This window comes from Arvicanthis niloticus, chromosome 6, assembly GCF_011762505.2.
Source record: "Arvicanthis niloticus isolate mArvNil1 chromosome 6, mArvNil1.pat.X, whole genome shotgun sequence".
Lineage (NCBI taxonomy): Eukaryota > Metazoa > Chordata > Mammalia > Rodentia > Muridae > Arvicanthis > Arvicanthis niloticus.
Window position 1 is genome coordinate 35,798,527 of NC_047663.1, and position 23,585 is coordinate 35,822,111.

Sequence of the window (23,585 nt, forward strand, 5' to 3'; positions counted from 1 at the left end):
TTATTGAGTTTCATGTAGCAAGTTGTTATTCTTGGGCAACTATCAGTAAGTTGCTAAAATAAGATAAAGAATTAATGATTTTACAGGAGACATGACCAAAATACCAGCTTTCCAATTAACTGTATTACCGAAAGATTGGCAGCAGAATGAATGGTGTAACGTAGGATTCTTGGGGCAGTTGGATTGATTTAATATTTTGAGATCTTTTGATGAGATTTGATTTTCAGGCTTTTGTCAAGTTTATTAGTTTTTGGCAGATTAGAAGTAGATTATATGCTTTTACCATCACATAAAACATAAATAGTGGCTTTGACGTCTGTTAACATAATTTGTGATTGAATATGTACCTACCCGTGTTTCTCCATGAAAATCATCTAAAAGAATGGAGTCCTTCCAAGTTGTAGCCAAGGTTGTAGTTTTTTTGTTTTTGTTTTGCTTTTTATACATTAACTGGGTTTACTTGAATATGTTGATAGACTTTCAAGTGTTGTGGTATGTTTTTGTGTAAATTTAAGTTTTTACTTAGTTTTTTTGGGTTGAACCATCTACGTTTTGAAAGGTAACACTGTTGAAAACTTGCCTCTGTTGGTAGATTAGAATCAGTGTATGATACATTAACTGATATTTTATTTATTTATTTATATTTAATTTTTAATTTTTTTGGTTTTTTGAGACAGGGTTTCTCTGGATAGCCTGGGCTGTCCTGGAACTCACTCTGTAGACCAGGCTGGCCTCGAACTTAGAAATCTAGCCTGCCTCTGTCTCCCAAGTGCTGGGATCAAAGGTGTGTGCCACCACTGCCTGGCTCATTAACTGATATTTAACAGATTAAGCTAGTTAACTATAATTGTTCTTGAACAAAATTTAAGAACAAGATTGACAACTTTTATTTACTTGGTTAAATGTAGTCCACTCCCTTTTTTGTTGTATGGCCTGTGAGCTGAAAATGATACTTAAACGTTTAAACAGAAAGGGCCAGGCCCAGTGGCACAGGCCTTTAATCCCAGGGGAGGCAGAAGCAGGCAGGTCTCTGAGAGTTGGGAGGCCAGCCAGGTCTACAAAGCAAGTTGCAGGACAGCCAGGGCTGTTTGTTATACAGAGATACTTTGTCTTGAAAACAAACAAACAAAAAAATGAAACACGTAATTGTATTGTTTAAGGGTGTTTTGTCTGTGTGTATGTGCATCCATCCTGTGTATGCATTGATGCACAGGTGAGAGGAGGTGAGAGGAGGTGAGAGGAGGTGAGAGGAGGTGAGAGGAGGTGAGAGGAGGTGAGAGGAGGTGAGAGGAGGTGAGAGGAGGTGAGAGGAGGGTGTAGGATCTTATGGGACCAGAATCCCAGACACTTGTGAGCTGCTGGGGATCAAACCTGGATTCTCTAGAAGAGCAACCCCTGCTCTTAACAAGTGAACTATTGTTCTAGCTTTCTGATTTGTACATTTTAAAGAGTTTGAAAAGGCTAAAAAATGTATTTTGTGGTACATGAATTATTAAATTCAAATTTTAGTATGTATAAATAAAAATTTATTGGAACATATCCATATCTCATTTTCATATTGTCTGTGATACTTTCACTTGGCAATGGCAGATTTGACTAGTCATGTATCACTGTATGTAGGTATACATTTTTGGAAATTCTGAATCCTTTGGCTCTTATGAGACCACTGTGTGTGTGTGTGTGTGTGTGTGTGTGTGTGTGTGTGTGTGTGTTCATTCGTGCGTGCGCACACGAACAGCTGCAACACTTACTGTCTAGTCTCAGAAAAGAAGGCTTTCTTTCTCTATGTGGAGATTTTTATTGGTAGCTTTTTTGTTTTGTTTTGTTTATAATGTGCTTTTGTTTTAGTCCTCTTGAAATACTGGATTTCAGTTTTTTATTTGAAGTGATTATAGAGGAAGACACTAAAGGATGATATTAATAATTAAATTCTTGGCCTTAAGACAGAAGTTTGCTCTTTAAAAGTTACATTCTGTTACATTTTAAGGAAATTCTTTCTAGGTTTATAGAGATTTTGATATACTAAATCCGTAAATGTGATTTTCTATATATTTTCTGTAGGGGTGTGTGTGTGTGTGTGTGTGTGTGTGTGAGAGAGAGAGAGAGAGAGAGAGAGACAGACAGACAGACAGACAGACAGACAGACAGACAGACACACACACACACACACACACACACACACACACACAGACATACATACATTGATACCTAGTACCTAGTTTTGGACAAGAGCTCTCCGGGGCTCAGAGTACACGAATGAACAAGCCTGTAGCTGAAACCTATGCTCTAGTGGAAGTGAGAATTTGCTTACAAAAAATTCAGGTCTCTTTCTAATTTTTTTTTTTTTTGGTTTTTTGAGACAGGGTTTCTCTGTGTAGCCCTGGCTGTTCTGGAACTCACTCTGTAGACCAGGCTGGCCTCGAACTCAGAAATCCACCTGCCTCTGCCTCCCAAGTGCTGGGATTAAAGGCGTGCACCACCACCGCCCGGCTCTCTTTCTAAATTTAAGAGTGATAAGTACAAGTCAGAAAATATACTGGGTAATGTGACTTTTAAACTCTTGTGACTTGAATTTACTCATTTCAAACTCAGAAATTTGAGGCATCATATTTTTACATATAAAGGGTTTTCTTGTGCTTGTACTAATCTGAAAACTGTCCCTAGAATTGTCATTATTGAGGAGGATAAAATTATTTTAGTTGCATCTTTACATTGGTAAGGGGGATTAGTAAGACTAGTAGGAAAAACTCTGGAAGAGATCACTTTGTCTACTGTGAGGGTGACAAGTCCTTTGGGAAGACTCACCCATTTTGTTTAGTATGAAATTACTGGTAGAACAGTTCTGTGTAAAAAAAGCCTTAAATTTTGGAAAGGTCTATATTGAATAACAGGATGGGGACTTAATGTCAACAATTTTAAAGAGCTACTGCTAGTAATATTTGTAAGCCCTAATTTAGTAGTTTCTTATTCAATAATGAAGTAAATAAATATGACTGTTTACTGTTCCAATTCCTTATACATAAAGTATAGCCATGTATTTCATTTCATCAGTGGTTATCCTATTTTGTCCCCTATATCCCCCAATGTTTTCTCTGTGTAACCCTGGCTGTCCTGGAACTCTCTGTAGACCAAGCTGGCCCTGAACTCAAAGAGATCTGATGTCCTCCTGATTAAAGGCATGTGCCGCCACACCGGGCTTGGATATGGTATCTTTATTATTGCCTTGTAGGAAGTAGACTCTCAAAGTTCGTATCAGGTCTCATTTATACTCTTAAAAGTTACTGCTAGAATTTAAGGATGTGATTCATTGGTAGAATATTTGCCTGGCATGGAGAAGACCTTGGTTGGCTTTGATCTCCAGCACCCAGAGAAACAATAATTGAACTCTACAGTGGTTTTATTTATGTGAACCTAATTTATATTCATTTTAGATACATTTTAACGTACTACTTAGTTAAGAAATAATTCACTTTAGATACAGTTTAAACCACTGCTTCATTAAAAAAAAAACAAACCAAGAAACCTAATATACATCCACATGAACAAAGTATTCTTTTAAAAATTAGATTAATTTATTAATTTATGTGTATGAGTGTTTTGCCTGCATGTATATTTGCACCATGTATATACCTGGTACCAATAGAGGTTAGAAGAGGGTGTCAGATATCAGTGGAACTGCAATTACAAACTAGGAACTGCCACGTGAGCACTTGAAAATTGAACTTTGGTCCTTTGTAAGAACATTAAGTGATCTTAATAAATTATTAAGCTTTATAAATTATTTTCATAAACATTTTTTTAAAGAAATTATTTAAATACTATTTTGATTGAATTTTTCTTTTTGGGGTGTTTGTGAAATACTGTCTCTGTATGTAGTCCTGGCTATCCTGAAGCTAGCTTTGTACACCAGGCTGGCCTTGAATTCACAGATCCACCTGTTTCTGCCTCCCTTCAAGTCCTGGGATTAAAGGAGCCTGTCACTATGCCCAAAGTCAGTTGTAGTGTGGAAGCTAAATCTACTTTAATAAAACGGATTCCACTGATGATTGGAATGATGTTTTTACATAGTATGATTTTATAACATCTAGTATTGGTTATTTGGAAGACAGTGGTTTGCTGAGTTATGCAAATTTGAGTGTTGGAACATTTTGTTGTATTTAATATTAAAAACACATTTATGTCACCAGTAGCCTAATGTAACTTCAGATTTTTAAATGTTACTCAAAAGCTCAAATTTATCAGTTGTTCTTAATTAAAATGGCAAATTTACTATGTTTTTAAAGAACCTTATTAAGCAATTTTACCAAATAATGAAAAAAATGGATAATTATGGCTTATCGGTGGTTATTTTCCTTTTTTTGCATGTGACATGATTTTGCTATATAGCCACAGGCTAGTCTAGCTCGCATGAAGCTGGTGGCTGGCCTTATGCTCATGATTATTCTGCCATATTCAACTCAGTGATTTGTTTTTCAAATAAAAATATTATTTCATGAAGAAAAAAGGCTAGTTTCACTTTAACCTCAAGCAACAATGTAAGTAATTTTCCTCAAAGCAACCAACGACCTCAGTTGTGTAGCAGACAGGCTGCATATGGACCCGTTTTTGTCATACAGAATATGGAAAGCAGTACAAGTATATAAAGCTGTTGAAGTTTAATAAAGTGTGGTTTCTCCCCCTCCCCGGTCTTAGTAGAACAAACAGTGAGACTGAGTTTAAAGTAAAATTGGCTTTAAGCATGTTCAGAATTGGTAGTATGCTTCTGTAGCATACTGCTCAGGCTCTGGGTTCAAACTTCTGTACAACATACAACTCAGAAAACAGACTGAGAGAGAAGCTCCTGTTAACCTGGCAGTGAAGACCACAGCCATCAGCACTAGCACATTTGGTACTTACTGCTCTAAGGGTCTGACCGCCTGCCGCTCTTTATGTCGGCATAATGGGAAAGGCAAAAATGTGCTATTACGAAAATAATTTTAACTGGGTGTGATGCCACGCATTTGTAATACCAGCATTTGGCAACCTGAGACAGGAAATACTGTCTCAAAAATGTTTTAAATTAAAAGTTTTAATCCCCGCAACAGGCAAGTATTTGAGTAACTGAGAGATGAGTGATATTGTCATTATTTTTACACCAATTTATTTTATTATTAATTTTTTTGCTTCGTGTGTGTGTTTGTGTGAGTGTAGTGTGTGTGTGTGTTTGTGTGAGTGTATATTTGTGTTACTGTTAAGTATCTTTATCTTTCCTTGATTAGGCTACCATAGAGGCTTGGCATTCTATGTTTGTTCTTGAGTCCTATGTTACAGCAGTATGTGCTGTTAATTACTGAGCCTGAATTTCAGCATCTAGGTTAGGTTCTTAGAGCCACATACAAGGCATTTTAAAAATATTTTATTTTTATTTTATATACATTGGTATTCTGCCTACATGTATATCTGTGTGAGAGTGTTGGTTCTCCTGGAACTGGAATTACAGATAGTTGTGAGCTGCCATATTGGTGCTGGGAATTGAACCTAGGTCCTTTTGTTAGAAATAGCCAGTGCTTTTAACCACTGAGCCATCTCTCCAGTCCCATATTGGGCATTATTATTATTGTAGTAGAAACTTATCTTAGAGTCAACATTTTTGGCAAGAGTATTTCACAGACAATTGTTTTGTAATATGCCACATCAGAAGAGACACAGGATCTGGTTACCCTTCTTCTGAGAATGTTTAAGTTTTTTAACTAGTTGTAGTGGCCCATGCCTTTAACCCCAGTTCTTGGAGGCCAGTCTGGTGTACAGATAATTCCAGGACAGACAGATATGGCTGCATAGAGACCCTATCTTTAAAAAAAAAAAAAAAAAAAAAAAAAAAAAAAATTAACTTTGATCTTTGCACTGAAGTTTATAACTATCAACTACAAATACAGTTTTTGTTCTTTTGAGATATTTGATTTCTTTTTTTCTAAAAAATTTATTTTTATTATTTTTAATTACATGTCTGAGTATGAGAATGTGCCAATCAGTACGGGTACCTGGAGGGCAGAGGCCTAGGATTCCCTGGAGCTAGAAGAGTTACAGGCAGTTGTGAGCCACCTAATAAAGGTGTCCCTTCCAACAACCGAAGGACTCAACCACTGAGCCATTTCTCCAGCCCAAGATGTTTGATTTCTTTTTTTGCCTTGTTGTATTGGATATATTTTATTTAAATATTAAGTAATAATGTGTAGTTATTACTTGGTTATTAGTAATAATTGTTCCTTTGTTTTTTCATTTACTCTGTTAATGTAATGAATACTACTGATTTATTTTTCTTTTCTAATGTCATACCCTAATTTTTAGCTAGAATAAACTTCATTTGCTTTATGATGATTGTTTTTATTCACTTTTGTTAATGATGTACACTTGTGTTCTTGAAGAATATTGGTCTGTGATTTTCATACATTGTCTTTGATTCTGCTGTCTGGGTAATGGTGGATTTGGTTTCTCTATGTCCTTTGGATATAGGTCTTTTTTTTTTTTTTTTTTTTTTTTTTTGATAGTATCTAGTTAGATGTCCCAGACTTTGTGAGAAAGAACTATTCAAAATGTTTTTTATCAGAAACTTCTGTGAAAAAAAAATCACTGCCGTTTTTTTTAAAAACATTTTGATTTGTTAAATTTGTTTATTGGGGTGGGCATGCACACGCAGCAGTGAGTATGTGGAGATCAGAAGACCACCTGTAGGAGTTGATTCTTGCCTTCCATGTGGCTTTCAGGATTGAATCAGGTGGTTAGCCTGTGCTACTGTTCTGTTGGTAGCTTTGATTGATTTAGCTACCAAATAAGGCTCCCAGAATTAAAGAAAAAAAGTGTGAAATAACAGGTACATTTATAAATGAAGACATTTCAAATTTCCTTATACTTTTTTATCTTAACTAGGTTTATTGAGAAGCCACAATAGTAAGATGATATAAGTTAATTAGCTATTTGAGCACAGACCTATTAAGTGAATATCAGTTGATTTAGAATTCTTTTAGAAGATATATTTTATGTGCATGAGTGTTTTGTCTGCATATATGTATATGTACCATGTGTATTCCTGGTGCCTGAAGAGGTCAGAAAAAGGCATGAGGTTCTTTGGAGCTGGAGCTAAATATGGTTGTGAGTTACCACATGAGTATTGTGAATTGAACCCGAGTCCTCTGCAAGAGCCAATGCTCCTTAACCATCATGCCATCTCTCCAGTTCTGTAAATTGGCTTTTATGGATTGTTCTGTATGCTGTTATGCTTAAGATTACTGAACAAGTGATTTGTAAATTCAAATCATCTTATTTTGCGTATGAAAAACCAATGATGTCACGTGTCTCAAAAATCACTTTATATGCTTTCTATAATTGTGTACATTAACATAAATAACTAAATCTGTTTTTTGTTGTTGTTGTTTTTTGTTTTTAACTTTTCAGGCATAAAAGTCTCAAAACAAGAAATACTGGGCAACAAGGACAGGCACCATCTTTAGGGCAGCAACAGCAAGTACTTCCTAAGCACAAGACCAATGAGAAGCAAGAAAAGAGTGAGAAGCCACAAAAGCGCCCCTTGACACCTTTTCACCATCGTGTATCAATTAGTGATGATATTGGCATGGACACAGATTCAGCCAGCCAAAGACTTGTGATCTCTGCTGCAGATAGTCAAGTGAGATTTTCAAATATCCGAACTAATGATGTAGCAAAGACTCCTCAGATGCATGGCACTGAACTGGCAAATTCACCTCAGCCTCCCCCACTTAGTCCTCATCCATGTGATGTGGTTGATGAAGGAGTGACTAAAACACCTTCAACTCCCCAGAGTCAACATTTTTATCAAATGCCAACACCGGATCCCTTGGTTCCTACCAAACCAATGGAAGATAGGATAGACAGTTTGTCCCAGTCTTTCCCACCTCCATTTCAGGAAGCGGTAGAACCTACCGTGTATGTTGGTACAGCAGTAAGCTTGGAAGAAGATGAAGCTAATGTAGCCTGGAAGTATTACAAAGTCCCAAAGAAAAAAGATATAGAATTTTTACCACCTCAACTTCCAAATGATAAATTCAAGGATGATCCAGTTGGACCTTTTGGACAGGAAAGTGTAACATCAGTTACAGAGTATGTATTTTTTGTTTTTAATAGTCGCTACTATAAGTTAAGAGTAAAAGGTGATATAACTTCTTAATGCTGGGACTCTAGGCTTGGTTATAGGATAGGAATTACAAAAACATATTCTGGGTATTAAATTTGAATAATTTCTTTAGTATGTTTATCTCTGAAGGAAACTTTTATTATTAAAAAAAAAAAACATTTAGCCACAAAAATGTGGAGAAAATAATATGTAAAAGCTTTAGTTTCTGTCATCCACCTAAAGGGGTTGCCTGTGACAAGATCCATCTATTCTTCTACTTCTTTCACTGGCCTGAATTTGGCACTTAGTTCTATACATGCCTTATGTCATACAGACTTAGTTACCTTGTATAATTGCTTTGTGATCTTCTATTACTAGTGGATCAGCTATAGCATCTCTATTTTCTTTTAGATGGACATCATTTTGTATGTTTTTCTTGGCAACAAAGTAGGTAACAGTGAGGAGAGTGGGTACACATTTGCTTGTATAAGAATTTCTTTAGGAGGCCTGGAGAGATGGCTCAGCAATTAAGAGCACTGACTGCTCTTCTAAAGGTCCTTAGTTCGATTCCCAGCAACCACGTGGTGGCTCACAACCATCTATAATAGGATCTGATTCCCTCTTCTGGTGTGTCTGAAGATCGTTACAATGTACTCATAGATAAAATAAATAAATTTTTAAAAGAGTTTCTTTAATAAACATTGTGAAAGAGGAATTGTCACACCTTGAGATTTGTCCCTTTTCAATGAAAAGTGTTGGAGCCAGTTTGCTCTTCAAACAGCTGGCCTACAGTTAATGCCATCATAAGGCAGCAAACCATGAAAATACTGTTGGTTTGGTTTTTATTTTTATAAGTCCTTGGCATAACACTGTTTTAATTGCATGAAGAATGGCAAGGCATTATTTTGATGGATGTTTATAGATTTCTAGTAATATTAAACACCATTTAAAATATTCATTGAACAGTTAGTGTTTTTCTTCTGTGAATTACCTGTCTAAATTTTAAGGTTTCTTTTTTCTTTTTTTGTTTATTTTGGTCCTAGTCCTGTACTATTAAATGTAATGTAGATATCTCTCTATATCTAGTTTGCCATCTTTGTTCACTTAATATATGGCAAACTTTGGGTAGAATGTGGCTTTCTTTTGGTTCTTCCTTTACATTATATACTGATTGGAATACAATCTTAGCCTATCTAATAAGGCCTTTTTATTTTTAATGTGTAAATTTTTCTAATAGTGTAAATCAACCAGCAAAACATCTTTATAAACATTTTTAGATTTATTATGAGTATGGATATTTTGCCTGCATATTTGTGTTTGTACTGTAGGTGTTTTTGATGACGTCAGAGTCCAGAGGAGGCTGTTGCATCTCCTGGAACTGACAATTGTGAGCTGCCATGTGAGTGTAGGGGATTGAACTCCTGTGCTCTGAAAGAGCAGCCAGTGTTTTTAACCATTGGCCATCTCTCTACCCACTATTAGTCTTAATGTTACACGATATATTAGATTTTATTAGTTGCTTAAAATTGGACACATCCTCCTTTTTCTTTTTGTTTTACCTGTAGTCCTGGGCATCAAATCCAGTGCTGGGTGAATGCCAGGCAAGCAGTCTGTTACTGAGCAATAGCCCTAGTGCTTGGTGGGTTTTTTTTTTTTTTTTTTAAATTTGCTTGTTTGTTTGTTTTTGTGTTTTTTTTTTTTTAAGTTTGCTTTGCTTTATGTGCATGGAACATTTCAGCCTGCAACACATGCATGCCTAGTAGAAGCTTTAGAATCCTAAGAAGCCTTTGGATCCTAAGGTTGTGACCCTCTGTGTAGGTATTGGCAGTTGATCACAGTTCCTCTGTAACACTGAGAAGGAGGAGTAGCACCTAGAGCTGGCTTCACATTCAGGAGAGAATGGTTCATTTCTTCCTTGTGGTCTTGGGTGCACTACACAGTCAGAGAAACTTGTCTAGTAACAAACTGTAGAAGCAGTGCCTGGAAATGTAGTCTTTTAAAGAAGTTAAATACAAAGGAATGTGTTTCCTTCTGCCATTTTCATACCAATTTGTCATCATTCTTTGTCACTAGCTCCTCACAATTGCCCTTCTCTGTGCCCTCCATCTGTGGCTGGTTCCCTTTCATTGTTTTTATTTTTTAAATCATGTATTTCATTACCCTTTTTAAAACTTTTTTCCCTTAAGACCTTTCTCACTTTATCTTTTTAGCTTCATGACCTATATACACATACACATAGATGAATATACACATATATGTATATACTTGTGTATATGTGTATGTATGTGTGTGTGTGTGGAGATACATACACATATACACAAGTATATGTGTACATATACATACATACATACATACATACATATTCCATAAGTAAGTTCCTTTCTAAGTCTGGCGTATTTTGCTTAACATGATTTCTAGGTCTATCCATTTTCCTGCAAATGTCATGATTTCGTTTTCTTTATTGTGTACATAAAATTCCGTTATGTTTGTACCATACTTTATTCATTGGTGGATGTGTAAACTGCCATCATTCACTAGCTTTTGTTTAGTAATGATTCTGCTATAAACACACTTGGGTGAGTATCTTAATGGATCATATGGTTGCTCTACTTTTAGTTTTTTTGAGGAACCTTTATGAGAGTTCCATTTTGCTTATACTAGAAGTGAGTAAGTGTTCATTTTCCCATATCCTTGCCTGCATTTGTTGTCTCTCCCCACTGTTTTTGGGTAGCCATTCTGACTAGGGTGAGATAGGATCTTGAATTTGCATTCCTGAACTGCTAAGCAATGTTCACCCTATCTTCAACTTGATCTCTGACTTATTATCTACAATATCTTCCTTTTAAAAAAAAAAAGAAAGGGAGGTCAGGCTCATGGTTGTTCTGATTACATTAGAGAAGCAGAGAACCATTTACTTTTTTATCATTTAGTGTTGCTTGAGAGTTGTTGGGAATTTTTATGATTATTCTGTCCAAGTTATGGTCCATCTTCATTCTACCAAATCACCACCTCTCCTATATAGCATTTTTAAAAATTTGTTGCTAACATACCTTTATATCTGAAATTATGTATTTGTTAATGGAATCTTTTCCTTGTTAAAATGTACAAGGGCAAGTTCTCTTGTTTACTGCTCTACTTGTCTTAACACAAGAACACACAGGGTATACAGGCAGACATACACCTAGAGTAGAGTAATGCCGTGCACATTTTAGAGATCCCACAGATATTTGGAGGAATCAGATGACAGTACGGCTAGACACTTTAGTATTCTACAACTTTTTTTTCTTTCCAGGTTGGATTGTCTTACTTATTGTACAAACGTAGTGATATGAATATTTTTACATCAGAAAACTTTAGGAATGAGTTTTTATGGGCACATTATATTCATAAGATCTAAGAATTCTGGCCATAGCTTTAAACACATGTATTGGTTGTTTGAGCTTATAACATTTAACATCAGAAGCTGTTAAAAAAATTACTTGACATTTTTCTCATTGAATACAAATGAAAAGAAGCATAAAGTAGAAAACCACCATGCTGAGTAGACGAGGTCATGGTTATGTGAGGTCAGGATGGAACAGATCTTTACTTCTGGCCTTCCATGCATACCCCTCAGTCATAAAAAAGGGAAAAACAAACAAAAACCTTGAATAAAAGGTTTGCTGTTGGTTTTATTTAAGCAAATTTAATTTTTTATTTTGTGGAATTGTATGTCTTTTGTTGTTATACCAGATAGAAAACTATATTCTGTCAGAATTCCTCTTTAATTCTAAGCCTTGTCTTGTAGTACAATGATAGATATCACATAAGGTCCCATAACAAGTTTTGTTTTTATGTTAACTCAGAAGCATTTATGAAATATAACAGTTTTACACTCGGTAGATTAGTAATAGGAGCAAAAGATTTATGTGTGTTGCCTTTTGGTTCTGTCATTTTCCCTGGAATCGCTGGAATGACAGGAATTCTCAGGTGGCATTGGCTGGTGTCCACTTTTAGTTTTTAGAACTAAGGTGTGTTTCTGACATCTGGTAGGTAGAGAGTAGAATGCTGCTGAGTGGCTATTTAGTGTACATGGTAGTATCTATCCCACAACAAAAAAGTTACGAAGGGCACAGTGCTGTTTTGTCTTAATGTGTCTTAATGTATCCTTTATTATAAAAACCTGGCAAATAGAAAGTCACATTCCAAAATTACATCAGGCTTAAAGTCTGTGTACAACTTGATGAATTTATATACAGTTAAAATTAGCATAAAATATATTTGATAATGTGACTTTTATAGAATTTTGACCCCTAAAACTGTTGTCAAATTAAATGGTCCAAATGTACGTAATTATTAGGTTCTCTAGAATTGTACTATCTGCCTGGACAGTGGTGGTGCATGCCTTTAATCCCAGCACTCTGCAGGCAGAGGCACATGAATCATACACAAATCTCTGAATATGTGGCCAGCCTGGTCTGCAGAGTGAGTTCCAGGAGAGCCAAGGCTTCACAAGGAAATTCTGTCTTGGAAAAACAAAACAAAACAAACAAAAAATGAGAGAGCGAGAAAGAGAGACAGACGGACAGAGACAGACAGAGACAGACAGACAGAGGGAGGGGAGATAGAGATAATGATAGTTTACTATTTTAGTCCCCCAAACCACTTGTAAAATATTTGGCTTGGTAATTGATGTTGCTGTGAAACCCAAATCTTTTTAGAAGGACTTGATAATTCAGTACCTGATATTAATACTTTTAGTTGATAGTTTGAAAATTCAGAAGAACATTTATCTCATAGGAAGTGGCAAAGAATAGAGACAGACGGTGTCCCTTATTGAAATGTTTATGATTCACTATTATGTTCTTTTGATTGCATCTCAACAACCTAATTTATTTGGATGAGTTGTTAACACAGTCTCTCTTCTATGCAGTTCTGACTGTCCTGGAACTTACTAGGTTGGTCTTGAACTCATAAATCTATCTGCCTCCTTCTTCTGGGAGTGCTGAAAGGCTTATACCACCACTCCTGGCCTCTTAATGATGTCTCTTTGTAGGAATATTGATTGATTGATTGATTGATTGATTTTTGAGACAGGGTTTCTTTGTGTAGCTGTTGTTCCTGGAACTTGCTTTGTAGACCAGGCTGACCTCAGATTCAGAGATCCACCTGCCTCTGCCTCCCAAGTGCTGGGATTAAAGCTGTACTCCTCTACCACCTTGTAGTTTTGATGTTTTTAAGCAGGTTAAGACTGCAAATTATTTGTCTTTCCTAGGGAATTAGGAACAAGAAGAATGGGAAGAAATATGGGATGTTATAGATGAAATTGTTTTTCGAAATAGAACTGCCTTGAAACAACTGAAAAATTTAAAAAGTAAGATCTTAGTAAAAGTTAAGGTCTGGCTAAGTAATGACATCTTTATAAAGGAAGGGGAAATATGTGTACAGTGATAGAAGAGAGTCTCTAGATACATTATGCACTTTAGATCTTAGGTATATGGTATGTGCATGCATACATGATCTTCTACTTTGTGATTTTTGGTCATTAATTAGATGATATAAACAGTACCTGTTTTCCTAGAGAGGGATCAACATACTCTTGATCTGTCTTTCTGTCCTTCATGACTTTAGCTATGTGTATATTAGAAATGGACACTGCAGAAATATGACTTTAGAAGTATGAAATGCCAGCAAATTGTAATGTGTTAAAAAACAAGTGAGGTATAGACAGTACAGAGAAGAAATTCATCTGAAGAATTATTTTCTTTATGAGTGTTGCCTTTTATAGGTCTGTGCCTTCGTGGATAATTATCAGTTGGAGAAGCTTAAAATTTCTGTTTCTATTTGGTGTAAAGAGTTGGTGTTTACTGTTGGTGCTTCAGTGTGGCACTGTGCCCCATAGGTGGGTGGATACAAGAGAGCTGTGGATAAAGTCAGTTAAAAGGGTGCTTGCTTGGTAGCATGCTTGAAGCCGAGTTCAATCCTCAGCACTGCATTAAAAAATCAAGTGTGGTGGTGTACATGTGTAATGTTAACACTTGGAAGGGAGGTGAAAGCCAGAAGATAAGGAATTAGGCATCCTTGAATTCATAGAGAATTAGAGGCTAATCTGGGCCCTGAGACAGAATGGATAAGTGAGGGAGAAGCATTGATCTTTATGTTCTACAGGGTTTTTTTGTTTGGTTGTTTGGTTTTTTTGTTTTGTTTTTTTTTTGTTTGTTTGTTTAAATTAGATATCAGATCTCCCTGTGACTGGAGATAGAGATGATTGTGAGCTTTCTTGTTGGTGCTGGGGACCAAACCCATAACCTGTTGAAGAGCAGCCTTAAGCTGCAGTGCTTTGGACACCTGAGTCATCACTTGAGCCCCAGTATTCTACATTTTTAATAGTTTTGGCTGCTAAACTAATACAGAATAATGCAGTTCATCATTTCTCAATAAAACTGCATTCTTATACTTTCATGCATAGTACTTTTTGAAAACTTTTTCATGAGCTATGCTGAATTATGATTCCTTTTCTAATCTGTTGGAATTTATTAGGAGAAAGGGAAAGTTGGGGATATATAGTAGTATAGCATATTCTATATGCAAGGTGTATACATCTGCGGCGAATATCTTTATTTTTCCTAGTTATTTTCAGTTTGTTAGTATAATTGAAACTGTTTTAGAGTAGAGGCCAATGATTTTTTAAATTGTGTAGGTTATTTAGGGTTTTTTTTTTTTTGAGACAAGGAAAGTCTTGGTACCTTTGAACCTGCCTGCCTCTTTCCTTTCTTTGCCTCTTGTCTCCTGAGTGCCACCTCTGGCCTAGGGATTTAAAAGTTAAAGATAGCTTTTGTGCAGTGCACATCTTTAATTCCAGTAATTGATAGGTAGAGGCAGGCGAATTTCTGTGAGTTTGAACACAGCCTGGTCTACATGGCAAGCTCTACATGGCAAGTCCAGTACAGTCAGGGCTATATAGAGAGACCCTGGCTCAAAACAAACTAACAAGCCAAAAAAATTTAAAGATAGAAAAATCCATGCCAAGAAACATGGTTTTGATGTTTTAAAAAAGGATTTAGCATGTTTTAATGGAATTTATAGATGCTTAAAAACAATCTGCTATTTTTATTTAGATGGTGTTTCTAAACCCTGAGCAGAGAAAATTTGCTTGGGCCTAGCTCTTCATATTTTCTTCTATAGTTAGGATATATTCGAATTTTTAAATAATAGTCATCAGAAGAAAGAACTCTTGTGTTATATTAGATCCACCAGATATTTTATTGTATGTATATAGTTATAAAATGCATTATTTGATCTTTGAAAATAGTAATTTTGAATGTCTTTGTTTCATAGAAAGAAGCCTGTGATGAAATAAACTTGTTTTCATTTCACTGTACTCACACCTTTTAAGAATTCTGTTTGCTATTTATTTTAATGCAATAAAATTATACTTTTGACAGCTCAACGATGGTTTCTGAATATGGAGATGTTACTAGGGCTAGTACCATTTAAAGAAAGTGAGAGGGTTTTGAGATACTCAGTTCTTCTGTTTTTAACATTTCCTTCTTTAGCTTATCTCCTATAATTGTCAATGCATATTGTCAAAACTTGTCTGGAAGAATTCTTTTGAATAAAGGCAGAAATGTTTTATGTGGGTGCATACCAAGAGAGTATGCTGTTATTTTAGTGAAAGGAAGGAGATGTAATAATGAAAACTATACAGGCAATTTATTGCCTAGTTTGGGCTTTTCAATGCTTTCTGTTATTATTGTATCTGATCTTCCAGTTTGTTTTTAGTTTTGTATCTAATTGAAATTACCTTTGTAGTTAGTAATTTGACTATGTGTGAAAGCTCCTTTTAGGAAAGGAGAGGTATTATTTATATTCAGAAAAGCTGTGTACTATATATTTGGATAGAGACATGATGATTTGTTTGAATCTGGCACTTTAGAAATTTTACTAAGATTTTAATATAGAATGTATAATGTTATTTTATATCAGTTTTATTGTGACTTGATATTAATGAGTACATTTAAAATTTTTGCATATGCCAATGTCTCCAAGATCACTTCAATAAAATAAGAAAACGTTGTCTTTTGGCAGTGCACTTGGCTTACTCTTCTTTACTTTTAATAGTGCTCTGTGCAGTATGTTCACTTCTTTTAATAATGTGACTGCACACCAGTTTAATAATTATGTATTTAAACAATGTGGCAGTCTTTTTGCTTCTGCCAAAGGATGGCTTGATAAGAAAGAAGATTTGTTCACTTTCACAGATTTGTAGTGTCATTCAGTCTAGGTGCAAGGGATTTCATTATCTTCTACTATCCCGGTAGGTATTAGAAGACGACTAGTTTAGTGTTTAAGTTTTTAATCTGTACCTTTGCCACTAAGTGACTTTGGCACAAACTATTTGTTGCTACATAATTCTAATCACTTAGAGACCACCCTCTCTATCCATCATAGTATGGATATGAGTAATTCATATGTCTCTATTGACAGTTGTGGCACAAGTATGTTTTTATGAAACTGTAGACTTGCTATGTTAATTTTGGGGATTTGTTTAGTATCTTTAGAATAGTAGTAATTGCTTGAGCATCTGATAAAACATTCAGGAAACACTGGCTTTTATTTTGATGGACTCTGTTTCACTCTGTAGGGAACCAAGTGGAGGCAGTGCTAGGTGTTAATAATAGATTGAGGTTTGATATCAGTCATACAGCTTACAGTCTGGGTAATAATTTCCTGCTCCAAACTGTACATAATTTTTGTTTAAGTGTTCAGAGGAGATGATGAGTGGCATCAGTCCTTGGTTTTTCTTCGATGTTTGTTGAGGGTGTATATATTTGAGATGAAATCTCATTCTGTAGCTCAGTCTGGCCCGAGTGCTGACATTGCCTGTGTGACTGTGACATCTTAGTGCTTTCTAGTGTAAAAGAATGGTTTATTTTACTTCACAGTACAAAATACTAATGCTAATTATTTTAGTTTTGTGCTTTGTTTACATCTCATTTATTATCAAATATTAGTAACTACTTACCTTGCGTTTTAGCTTTCCTTCAGTATTAGAGATGATTCAGTGAACCAAGACAAGATGGGGCTATTATTCTAATGAGAATGAGAGTTTGAAGGAGTAATGTAGTATATATGTTTGGAGATAACTGCCCCCAGAGGGTTTGGGTACAGTTTTAAATAGGTGGTTATAATGTACAGAGAAGGTGACATTCAATCAAAGCACTGGAGGAAGTAAAGGAAATGGGTGGACTAATATTACAAGCAAAAGGAATAGTCAAGGTGGTGTGTGTCCTCCTGAGGAGCATCAAGGAAGGCCCTGGAAACAGAGAGGATATGTAGTAGAAGCAGATGAAACTGGAGAGGAAAAGAAGAATGAAACCTTGGGAGATTTACTTGGGTATTACAGGCTTTAGTGTTAGGGTTAAGTAGTTTCTGCAGGATGTTGAAAATGTTCTGACTAGAAGCCTGGCTGCCTTGCTCTAACAGGTTGACAACTTGAGGTTTATAAACCCGAGAAAAAAGGAATTTTGAAGTTTGAAAGTGCTTTATTAACTGGAAGTTAATGATTTTTTATCCACATTCTGCTCTGGAATATAAACAGTGAACATTGCAGTTCAGAAGTATGGGTCCTGAGGCTTTACAGGGTTTTCCTTGTTGTGGTTCTTCCCCTCTTTAGCCTTAAAATTAAGGCCTAGATTTCTTTGATAAATTAGCTTCCTCTTGTTTGTCATTTGAATTTCTCTGCTGTCCTTTCTCTGGTTTTAAGCGCCTTTGTTGTCTTATTAGAGTATGAGTGGAAATATACGTTTTTTAAAATCACTGTTTCCAGCCAGGAGACTGGTAATACACAAATTGATCTTCCATTGCAAGAGGAAGAAAAGAAAACTGAGTTCCTTTTTGGCCTGGTGATTTTATTTTGTTTTGATGACATCATTACTAATAGTAAAAATGTTACTTTCATGGAGTAGAAACAAGGCCTTAAAACTTTGATCTTATCTTTTCCTTTCTCTTTCTTTCTTTCTTTCTTTCTTTCTTTCTTTCTTTCTTTCTTTCTTTCTTTCTTTCTTTCTTTCTTTCTTTCTTTCTTGGTTTTTCGAGACAGGGTTTCTCTGTGTATCCCTGGCTGTCCTGGAACTCACTCTGTAGACCAGGCTGGCCTCGAACTCAGAAATCCGCCTGCCTCTGTCTCCCAAGTGCTGGGATTAAAGGCGTGTGCCACCACCGCCCGGCAAAACTTTGATCTTAAAACATGTCCTTTGCAAAGAAGAAAAGGATAATTATTTTCCTTGTACAAATTATATGAAAATGTCTTGTCTATGAAACTCCCACCTTGATAATTACTTCAATTTGTGTAGTTGAAGATTTCTTCTCAGTACTAGGCTTTGGACAAGTCACTATGCTTGTGAACTTGAGAACATAGCACATGACTAAAAAGGCAGCTTGTTCTGGTGGAAGGACAATAATGTGTAGAATCAGGTTTTAGTTTCATCTTTCTGTTAAAATTGAGGTTATAATAAATCATATGGCTTCAGTTCCATTTGTAAAATTGGAAATTATAGGATAAATACTATGAGTAATTCTAAAAACAATACTTAAAGTTAGAATTTTCAAATGCTTGTTTGGATAACACATACTAATTTTCTATGTTTTCTGTGCAGGTTAATGGTGCAGTGTAAGAAGCCTTTAAAAGTTTCTGATGAAATAGTCCAGCAATATCAAATTAAAAATCAGTATCTTTCAGCAATAGCATCTGATACAGAACAAGAACCTAAAATTGATCCATATGCATTTGTTGAAGGAGATGAGGAATTCATTTTTACTGATAAAAAGGATAGACAAAATAGTGAGAGAGAAGTTGGGAAGAAACACAAGGTGAGTAGCAGAGATCCTATCCTATCAGTATGCACACTGCAGTGCACTTGCACATTCGATGCCACACTCGGGCACTGCTTGCTTTGTTCTTGGTGGTATTGGTCATTGAACCTAATGCCTTGGCAATGCTAGGCAAGCACTCTGTTATCACTGAGCTGTATGCCCGGCCCAACTCATTTATTCCAGACTAGAAAGATTGATCATATGTATATAAATATGTTTATGCTACCATGGTTAAGTCAGGTATATGGCACACTTTGACTTAGTTTCTGATGGAAAGATTATTATTATTATTATTTTTTTTGTTGTTGTTTTTTTGAGACAGGGATTCTCTGTGTAGCCCTGGCTGTCCTGGAACTCACTCTGTAGACCAGGCTGGCCTCGAACTCAGAAATCCGCCTGCCTCTGCCTCCCAAGGGAAAGATTATTGTTGTGTTTTCATATTGGATGAGGAGTATATTAACTTTGGTCAGAATTAGAACATTTAAGTACTCTGGTACTAGGTTTATTAAATATGGGATATTTTTTGAGTATGTGATTTAGCAAGATTACCTTCTTTTTAAAAGCAAAACCTTAAAGGATGGATAATGAAAACACTTATCTGGGGCTGGTGAGATGGCTGAGTGAATAAAGACACATACTTCTGAAAAGTTTTATTTTAACAGGAAGGGTGATATGTAGGAGGAGCTAAGGTGGGAGGAGTACTGAGAGGAAGAGATGGAGTAAGGAGAGGAGGAGAAGCTCGGTGATGAGAGAGAGAAAGAGGGGGCAGACAGGGAGGCAGATGTTCATGTATCTCCATCAATCAAAGATAGTTGATATATCTAGGTTGGGTAGTGGGTTACACCTCTTGATTGAGCATTACCAAACTTATAAAGCCTTTGATTAACATTTTTAAAAATATGTATAAATGCAAAAAGAAAAAGGGGGCACGGGATAGGGGTTTTCTAAAGGGGGGGGGAATGGGGAAAGGGGATGGCATCTGAAGTGTAAATAAAATATACAATAAAAAAATACTACCATTTTGTATAATGCATTTATGTGAAGCAGAATTTTCAACTTTTAGGGTTGTAAACAAATACTATCAATGAACTCTGAACAAGATTGTAGCTATTCTGTGCCTTATGGTATCAAATACTTGGTCAAGAGTTAATTTTTATATGACAAATAAGTGTATCCATCCCCCCCCCCCAAAAAAAAAAAAAAAAAAAGACACTTCCTAGCCTGGGAATCTTGAGTTTGATCCCTGGGTTCTACATGATCGAAAGAGACATCTCGTTTAAGTTGTTCTTTGAGCTCCACACTCATGGTGTAGCATAGACAGACGACAGACAGACAGACAGACAGACAGACACACACACACACACACACAGACAGACACTGTAATTTTCACAGAGTTTTACTTAGCTGTATTATATGCCAGTTACTTAGTCTTACCTGTTTGTAAATATGAAACCAGTAGTATCTGGGAAGGGTATATCTACAGTTCAAACTCAACACAGACTTGGAAAATCTATACTATGTCAGAAGTTCCAGTTCACACCATCAGTCATGATTCCTGTGGCAGATTCGTTAGCATCCTTGTATAAATGATTGATCTGTAAGGTGAACATGCTAATTGTTTACTTTAGGAATTAGTGATAGCTAAATGTAATGGCATACATGTTTAGTCTTAGCACTCAAGAAGCTGAGGCACAAGGATCTCTCTGAATCTAAGACTAGCCCTGTCTACATGTCAAGTTCCTGGCCAGACAGAGATAGAGATCCTGTCTCAAAACAAAAATCCCAAGCCAACCAAACTAAACAGTGAAAAAGAATGAGAAGCCAAGTATAGTGGTGTGTGCCTTCTAGTCTAGTGTATGGGAGACAGGCAGGAAAGGACAAATATGAGGGCAAGCCTACATTAAACCTTGTTTCAAATGCAACTCCCTGACTCCAAAGCAGCACAAGAATTAGTGGTAATGCATTTAGTACATTTATAAGAATGCTTGACACATAGCTACTCAAGAATTGATAGGTTTTTATTGTTGGTAAAATGTAAAGCACTGCCTAATCTGTAACACTGTTTTAGGTGGAAGATGGGACATCTGCTGTCACAGTGTTATCACATGAAGAAGATGCTATGTCATTATTTAGTCCCTCTAAGCAAGGTAAAACTTCTTTCTAGTCATGAGTTATGCATTCGTTCCAGTGATGATTTGAGTATGTGATTTAGGGAAATTACCTATTCCTTAAAAATCAAAATTTTATGAAGTATGGGTAATGAAAACACTCATCTGGGGCTGGTGAGATGGCTTTGTGGGTAAAGACACCTACTGCTTAGCCTGATGTGACAATGATGGATTTTTAAATAATCCTTTTTGCACAATTTATATTTCATGGAATTGTTAGATTTATTGTATTTGAAGAAGCAAGTTCAAATGATAGCAATTCTTTTTAGAAGTTGAGATGTATAACTTTTTGGTGTTTTGGCTAACTAAGACCAAGTATTATGGAGCATGGTGGTGCACGTCTTTAATCTCTGGAGACAGAGGCAGGCAGATCTCTGAGTTCAAGGCTAGCCTGGTGTACAGAGTGAGTTCTAGGACAGCCAGGGCTACATAGAGAAACCCTGTCTTGAAACCCCAAACAAACAAAGAACAAGATCAAATGTAAATTGCTGGAATGTCTTCCTTTTTTTTTTTTTTTTTTTTCTTTACAGCTAGAAATAGGTCTGTGTAGTGAGATAAGATCATCGCCTAAAGGTTCTTCTGATCTGAAAACTCAATATTTAGGGTTTTGTTTGTTTGTTTTTGTTTTGTCTTATTTTAAGACAGTTTCTTTTTGAGTAGTTCAAGCTGATCTCATTCCTGAGGTCTTGAGCACCTGAGTGTCACTGACATTACAGTTGTGTGTCACCATACCTGTCCTGAAGAACTCAGTTTTTAAATTAAACTTACAAAACTTTGATTCTTCGCATGGCTTGAATATGTAAGAGAGCATTTAGTTTCTGTTTTTCCTTCTCCTCCCCCCCTTCCACTTCCTCCTCTTCTTTCTCTTTCTCCTCTTCCTTTTCCTTCTTCTTTTCTTCCTCTTCCTCTTCCTCCTCTTCCTCTTTTCTTCCTCTTCTTCATCTTCTTCCTCCTCCCCCTTCTCTTCCTTCTCCTTTGTTTAGCTTTGTTTTTAGTTTTTTGCTGGCTTCTAACACTCTGTGTGGTGGCTGCACTGTATTGAACTTTTTGTTCTAATGTATCTACTTCCTAAGTACTGAGATTGTATCATGTGTCACCATACCCATCTAAGGATTCTTTTTCTGATGCTATTCCTTCAGTGTTCAGGTTTTTGTTTGTTTTTGTGTTTTTTTGTTTTTGTGTGTGTTTTTTTTTTTTTTTTTTTTTTTGAAACAGAGTTTCTCTGTGTATCCCTGGCTGGCCTTGAACTCAGAGATCTACCTCCTGGGATTTAAGGCATGTGCTACCACTGCTTATCAGTTGAGCATATTTATATGTTCCAGACAATAGAGCTATAGTAGTCAAGAGTCCTTTGAAAGTATCTGACCTGTGTGAAGAAGGTATCTGTAATTTTTAAAATTGATAAGCATGATATATCATATATATATATTTATGATGTACAGTTTGTTGCTTTCTGTGGACATTTTAGAGTGCTAAGTCAAGCTATTATGTATCATCTCATATAAGTACTTTTTTGGAATAAAAACACAAAGATCTTTTTGTAATTTTTTTCTTTTTGTAATTATTAAGCATTAGTTATTAGCATTAGTATATATAATATAAATTAAGTTTTTAAATAGTCACAGTTTATCTTTTGTTGTGTACTTTTTGAAGGCAACATTTGTTTTAGTATTCTGAGAATAAAGAAGTGAAAATAAGGAAAAAATTTCATATAAAGAAAGAGCAGGTAGTCTTTCCTAAGGCAGCTTAGTGTCTCTAAGTATTGGTGGGTAACATCTTAGATTCTTTGATGAAGGAGTCCTTATCAAAATTCTAGTGGCATGTTGCACAGAGATAGAGTAAATACAATCCTGGACTTCATATTGAGGCTCCAAAGAACTTCAGTTGCTGGTGAGGTACTGAGTAAAAAGACCAAAGTGCTGAGCCAAGTTTTGTGATATATGGCTGTACTTGCAGCACTCAAGAGTTGACAAGGAGTTCATGAGTTGCAGATTAGTTGATGCACATAGTCTCTTCTTAATTCCCCTCTCCTCAATAAAAAGCTGTTTATCAGCTGTGTCATGGCACACACCTTTAATTTTGCCCACCTCTTTCGAAGCAGAGTCAGGTTCTTGAGTTCAAAGCCAGTCTGGTCTATAGAGTGAGTCCCAAGACAGCTGGGGCCACACAGAGAATCCCTGCTCCATCCCCACTGGTTCACTATATTGTCTGACTTTAAAATATACTCTACAGCTAATAGTAGTGTAGCCCTGGCATTAAGGAAAAAAGACAAAGGCATAGGTCAGTAGAACAGAGTGGCAGATCTAGAAGTAAGTCCATGCATTTATGGTCAGGATGTCTGTGCTCTTAACAAAATAAACATGTAATAATCGTATGTGTGTGGTACAGACATAATTATTTTACTATGTGTATCCCACATACATTATCCAAATCAG

At 35.9% G+C, this 23,585-nt stretch overlaps 1 protein-coding gene across 2 annotated transcripts in view; it reads left to right on the forward strand.

Moving 5' to 3' along the window:
* The window catches only part of Med13 (mediator complex subunit 13), an 88,710-nt gene that overhangs the window by 30,235 nt on the left and 34,890 nt on the right, over window positions 1-23,585 (forward strand). For both annotated transcript variants that reach the window (XM_034505477.2, XM_076936097.1), the window contains exons 9-11: window positions 7,432-8,115; window positions 18,766-18,979; window positions 21,051-21,129. In XM_034505477.2, the coding sequence (XP_034361368.1) occupies window positions 7,432-8,115; window positions 18,766-18,979; window positions 21,051-21,129 (977 nt within the window). The remainder of the gene's footprint in view (window positions 1-7,431; window positions 8,116-18,765; window positions 18,980-21,050; window positions 21,130-23,585) is intronic.